The sequence below is a fragment of the Phragmites australis genome, chromosome 5, assembly GCF_958298935.1.
Source record: "Phragmites australis chromosome 5, lpPhrAust1.1, whole genome shotgun sequence".
Lineage (NCBI taxonomy): Eukaryota > Viridiplantae > Streptophyta > Magnoliopsida > Poales > Poaceae > Phragmites > Phragmites australis.
This window is the reverse complement of record NC_084925.1, coordinates 44,265,270-44,271,325: the sequence shown is the minus strand read 5'-3', so window position 1 is coordinate 44,271,325 and position 6,056 is coordinate 44,265,270. Positions and strand designations below refer to the sequence as shown.

At 45.1% G+C, this 6,056-nt stretch overlaps 1 protein-coding gene across 1 annotated transcript; it reads left to right on the top strand.

Annotated features, from left to right (window-relative positions):
- The first annotated feature begins 896 nt into the window (after nucleotides 1–896).
- LOC133918114 (uncharacterized mitochondrial protein AtMg00810-like) lies at nucleotides 897–2,338 on the top strand. The gene is made up of 4 exons (XM_062361859.1): nucleotides 897–1,046; nucleotides 1,399–1,782; nucleotides 1,866–1,999; nucleotides 2,119–2,338. Exons 1-4 carry the CDS (start codon nucleotides 897–899, stop codon nucleotides 2,336–2,338), a joined length of 888 nt encoding a protein of 295 aa, XP_062217843.1.
- The last annotated feature ends 3,718 nt before the right edge of the window (nucleotides 2,339–6,056 follow it).

Genomic DNA, 6,056 nt, shown 5'->3' with positions numbered 1-6,056 from the left:
AATTTGCCAATTTTCAGTCTAACAACGCCAGAGAATTCGACAATAGCACACTCCGGTCCTTCTTCTCCTCTCGCGGCATTCTCTTTCACCTTTTGTGTCCTTATACGCCCCAGCAAAATGGGAAGGCTGAGCGCGTGCTGCGAACGCTAAATGATTCCATGCACACTCTTTTGCTCCAGGCATCCCTGCCATACCGCTTTTGGACGGAAGCTCTTGCCACTGCTGCCTATTTGCTAAACCGGTGACCTTGCAAACCAAAAGCTCTCACTACCGCTTTTGAATTGCTATATGACATACCACCTAGCTACCACCATCTACGAGTATTTAGCTATTTGTGTTACCCCAAAACCACTACCACCGCACTGCATAAGCTTGCCCCATGATCCATGCACTGCGTTATGCTCGGCTACCCACCTGACCATAAAGGCTACCGTTGCTACGACATGGCCACACAACGCATTATCATTTTGAGGCATGTTTATTTTGATGAAAGTTGTTTTCCTTTCTCTCAGGATCACCATCGTCATCCCAGTGCAACCTTGGCGCCTTAGGACTCGGCATGCGATGCGCTCATGCAACTGCCGCGCTCTGCAACTACTGCTTCGAGCAACGACGTCACACCATAAGTCACCATACCATGTCCTCATCAAACTCCATCTTCCTCGCATCCACATGCACCACCACAACCTCCAATAGCCAGTCCATTTGCTACAACCACTAACTACAACATCAAACCACATGCAGCTCTAGCACCTCAACACCATATGATCACACGTGGTCATGCTGGTGTGGTTAAGCCTAACCCACACTATGCCAACATTGCAACCAGGGCATCCATCTCGTCAACTCCTTATTTTGTTCGCACAACCCTCCGAGATCTGAACTGGAAGGCGACAATGCAAGAAGAAATTGATGCCCTGGTCACCAACCGCACGCAGGAGCTCGTCCCGCATCCTTGCCATACCAATGTTGTGACGGGCAAATGGGTGTTCAGGCATAAGTTTCGAGTTGACAGCACACTTGAAAGATACAAGGCTCGACGGGTGGTCCGCGATTTCACGCAACGCATTGGCATCAACTATGCAGAAACCTTCATCCCTAACATAAAACTAGCATCAATTTAGATCGTGCTGACGCTCGCTGCTTCTCTCTCCTGGCCAGTTCATCATCTTGACGTAAAAAAACATTTTTTTGCATGGCCTTCTTGACGAACAGGTGTTCTCCAGTTAGCCGGCTGGGTACATTGATAAGGCCCATCCAAATCATGTCTGCAAACTCGCCAAGTCATTGTATGGGCTGAAACAAGCACCACGGGTTTGGTTCACGCGATTCAACGAAGTTGCACGCAGCATCGGCTTCTCCCTAACATGCTATGACACGTCCTTGTTTGTACCCCAGCACGGTGCTGCCACGACGTATCTTCTTTTGTACATTGAAGATATCATCTTGATGGTCTCTTCCGATGCATTTCTTCTCAACATCGTCGAGCGTCTACGCGTCGCCCTCGCCTTCAAGGATCTCAACCCCGTCCACTGCTTCCTCGGCATACAAGTGACTCAAACTTCCTCGGGCTCCTTCTTGTCACAAGTATTTACCGAAGAGCTTCTAGAATGTGCTGGCATGTCCCAATGCAAGCCGGCACCAACGCCCATCGACACTGCTCCAAAACTTGCAGCTGCTTATGGCGAACCTGTTTTTGATCCTGCTGAATATCGCAGTTTGGCAGGCGGCCTCTGGTACCTCACCATGACTCGACCTTACTTGGCCTATGCCGTGCAGCAGGCATGCCTGCATATGCATGATCTCCAGGTCACTCACATGTTGCTACTCAAGAGGATCCTTCGTTACGTTCGTGGAACTGACAGTTTGACCTCACGCTCCATGCATCTCCTTCCATCGACGTCTACGCCTACTCGGATACCGATTGGACGGGATGCCCCGACACAAGGCGTTCAACCTCTGGGTTCTGTGAGTACTTGGGCGATTCGCTCGTCTCATGGTCCTCAAACACGGTGGCAGAGTGTTATGGTCGAGTGCGGAAACAAAGTATCGTGGAGTTGCAAACACGGTGGCGGAGTGCTGCTGGCTACAACAACTACTTTCAGAACTCGATTGCAGCATTGACAAGGCAACAATCGTGTATTATGACAACATTTCAATAGTTTACATGGCGTCCAATCCAGTGTATCACAAGCGCACAATGCACATTGAGTTGGATATACATTTTGTCAGGGAGAAAGTGTCTCTTGGTCGGTTCAAGATACAAAAGGTTTGTCCACCTACTGATCAACAATTTGCTAACGTGATGAAGAAAGGTTTGTCCACCAAAACCTCGTAGGGATTTCGATGCACTCTATGCGTTCTACCAAGAGACGAAGCACAGAGTGTGGAAGGGTGTTAGAGCTTGCCTGCATACAACTGTCGTGACCGCTTCATGTGCATCCGCTCCATGTAATTAGCTAAACTAAATCAAGTTTGTTTGTTAGTTAGATGTGGCTAAACTTCACCTGTACTCATGTATAAATACACTTCAAACAGATCAATGTGTTTCATGTTGCATCAGTCGTCCATTTGGACTCCTACACTCTGCTTTCTGTTGTGACTCCACTTCCTGTATACTTTTCCTGTATACTTTTCGCCAAGTCGAGCTCGCGAACAATCTGCCTTAGTTAATTCATGCCTGCCTACAAAGATTAGAGGCGATTTTTGCCACGATCACGACCGTTTTCGACGGGTCTCGCGTGTACATCAGCTGATGAGGTTGTGACCGGAACCAGATCTCGATTGGGTCTTGTCGGTGGCACGTACAAGCCATGCTTCAAAGGCGGAAGAGGGCGTTCGTGTCTGCGACTGCGTCCAATAGACCCAGAAGAATGTGACCACCTTGCATCAATCCTGGTGTTGGGGCACTCACTTGCCTCAAATTTGCTCAAAGCGATTGCACCTTCAGACGTCGACCCCTTGAAGCTAGAAATTGGCGATGAATCACTTCAGATCTTAAGCCCCGTTCGAACGTAAAGTGATTTGTCCGTTGGAGCACTGATCTCATATGGCAGTTGATGATGATACATGTACGGCCTATCAGCCTATGCATTGGAGCAATGTGGCAACTAGTATTGTTGATTGTCCTGTGAGACAGAAGGAACCTTTCTTCCGGTCATGATCGCAAACGGGAGTTTCCGAAAATATTTTTTTAATATTATGTACCATCTCATTTAAAAAATTGTCCAAAATATTGTGTTAACTTCACTAATCATTTACAGTTAGGAATGATTAGTGACTATAAATGATTATTAAGGTTTTTAATTAAATCATAGTTACAATTATTGTTATGAATCACAACTAATTATTATTATAGGTATTTAGTGATGATTATAGACAGCTTAAATTATGATTAACTAGAATTAGCAATGAATAATACTAATTATCATAGTTTGTTGATACTAACAAATGTAAAAAAAATCTGTAAAATAAGTAAGTTACACATAAATATAATACATGACTTTTAAGCAAATAAACACGTTCTCATGTCATTCAATACATCAAACCAAACATATTCGCATAACATCCTATATTTGTAATCAAACAAGCTACTTATACCACCTCATTTAAGATAATTTTATCCATCAATGACGATCTCATTCTATTCAATTTAGTCTAACCAAACACCGCCTAAATAATACAGGGTGAGTGGACATACCAACATCTTACTTTCTCGTCACCTTTTTTTTGGCGCTGCACGCGACGAAGTGTCTCAATCAGGTGGATTTTGTTTGGTGCATTATCCTGTAAATTAGGCGTTTAGATCATTAGATGGCTATAGTTATGTAACTCTGAAACTTCTTCTACTCAAAGGAAGAAATCAATAATCGGAGGTTCTCCCTTGTACTGAACTACTTCCAATGTCTGCACCTGCAGACTGCAGTACAGTCAACAAAATGCCCAGTAGTCCAAGCCGCAGGGCATCTCCCAGTTGTCAAGTAAAAGGAACAAAATAGGTCATGAACTCGTAATCATGTCACTGGAATGCACTGCAGAAGATGTCTAGCAGGAGGATGCTGGTTGCTCCACCTGCAAATCGAATCTATGTAAAGTGCATGACACAGTTGCATAAATACTAGTATGATTCGAGCGACGTCGAAAGCCGCCACGTCCACTCATTTCCATTATTGAGAGTCCATGAAAGATCAAAACAAAAAGGCATACCTAAAGTGCTTTTAAAAGCAGCTTTGACTTTTAACATTTTCTTTTTGGGCTTGTGGCGCACGATCTGTATACGGATGTAACAGTAAATACTCATGGCCTTTGCCGACATTTTAAGGCTTTGATGCTGAGCAACTAAACTGAACCTCTGACCGTTGGAAGTGGCGAGATTTATATCCTTTGTCCACTGGTCAAAATGGCCAAATGCGGCCATGCCTCTCCAAAATCGCTACAGGCAATCAATAACCTCAATGGGACGTTCCGCGTGCATACATGCAGTACGTCGGCATCCGCATGCGCCGGTCACTGCTCACGGGCGCGCGGACGTGACCAGCCGCGCGGCGTATGCACGCTGGGGTCCCGGCGTAGGGGGAGGAAGAAGGAAGCGGCCGAGGCGCCCCGCTGTTGGAAAAAGACCGGGGCGCACCCGCGGCGATGGTGGTGGCTTGGCGCCTTAGCTCCTGGCGGTGCTGTCGCTGCCGCGGATCGTACTGTGTGCGGATTCGCTCCCGCTTGGCCGGTTCCGGCGCCCCGGGCTAGCCCCGTCCGTCGCGGACGGAGCACGGCAACGCTGATGGCTACAAGGGATCGTTCGGTAGCGCCTGGCTACGCAACAGGAACCTGTCGCACATGTTTCCCGTCCTGTCGAGACGTGCTTTGGTAACTTGGTCTGGTGCGCTTCCGTTGGTGTCTCGGTTTTCAGGGGCTGGCAACAAACAAGGGACCAGAAATAAATAATTAATAATTATATAAATCAGCTATCCATGTTTTTTTTATCAGAATTGGTTTTCACAATCCACGGATATGTGCAACAAAAAATCGCTATTTTCATGCTGCTGCCCGCGCATCACTTCCTTTTGATTTCGGCCACCGGTTTAATTCCAAACTAGTTAGCCGAGAACGGAGAAGGTCTTCGGCCACCGCCACCGACCGGCTGGCGAGTCATTGTCCTTCTTCGCCAGCCCGTTCGGGTTTGGCCGCTGCCGCTGGCAGCTGATTGTCGAGTCATCATCCTTCTTCACAACCCATTCGTCTGTCGTCGACTTCGTCCGATTATCAAGTGTTATTTATTTATCATTGGTTTCATCTAATTATCGAATGTTATCATTCGCTAACCTATTCACCCTACTATTAAATTTGGATGGAGCGCAATATCAATTTTCAATAAAGTAGAACAACTAGCGCAACTTATCGCCAATCGTATCAAAGACAAGACGAGTTGTTGAAATCTTGTAGGAGCCGATACTTAGGCCGCATTATACTCGGAGAATAGAGCTTATAGTGCTCTTTTACTGTAGAGTACTCTTATTGTTAATATAATTCATAGCTCTCTTACCTATTTGATTCCGATAGAATTCAGCTCGATGTCCTAGACTCATTCATCGGTGATCCCATGATTCAAAGCTTTGCAATTAACTGGATAATATATTCTTAGACCATGTTTGGTAGTAGAGCTCTAACTTCTAGCATTACGTTAGATTTTGAGATTTTATGCTATAATAAAATAATTTTAAATCATTATTTTTAGTCTAAAAATAGAAACAATAATTTCTATTTTACTGCTACATCCATATAGTGTGTCTATAGTTCTAGCTCCAATAATTTTTAAAGCTAAAAATATCTTACTCTAAGAATTATTAGGGTTAGAGTCGTACTAAACAAGCCATTAATAGGATATACACATAGCAATTACTTTGTAGCAGCCTGACTTGCAAGATTTGAGCCAAGCATTTAGCAAAGTAATCATTCAGATAGACCAAAATCATCAGCCGCAAATCAGCGACCTTGCTACAACTGATTTCTTTAGAGATCCAAACAACCACTAGACTATTTTGAAGACGAACAATTTGCAC

Coding starts and splice junctions, on each gene's coding strand:
- LOC133918114 (XM_062361859.1), top strand. CDS start 897: ATGCAAGAAGAAATTGATGCCCTGGTCACCAACCGCACGCAGGAGCTC. Junction 1,047..1,398: donor GATACAAGGCTCGACGGGTG/GTCCGCGATTTC, acceptor TTTGTACCCCAG/CACGGTGCTGCCACGACGTA. Junction 1,783..1,865: donor TGGCCTATGCCGTGCAGCAG/GCATGCCTGCAT, acceptor TGGAACTGACAG/TTTGACCTCACGCTCCATGC.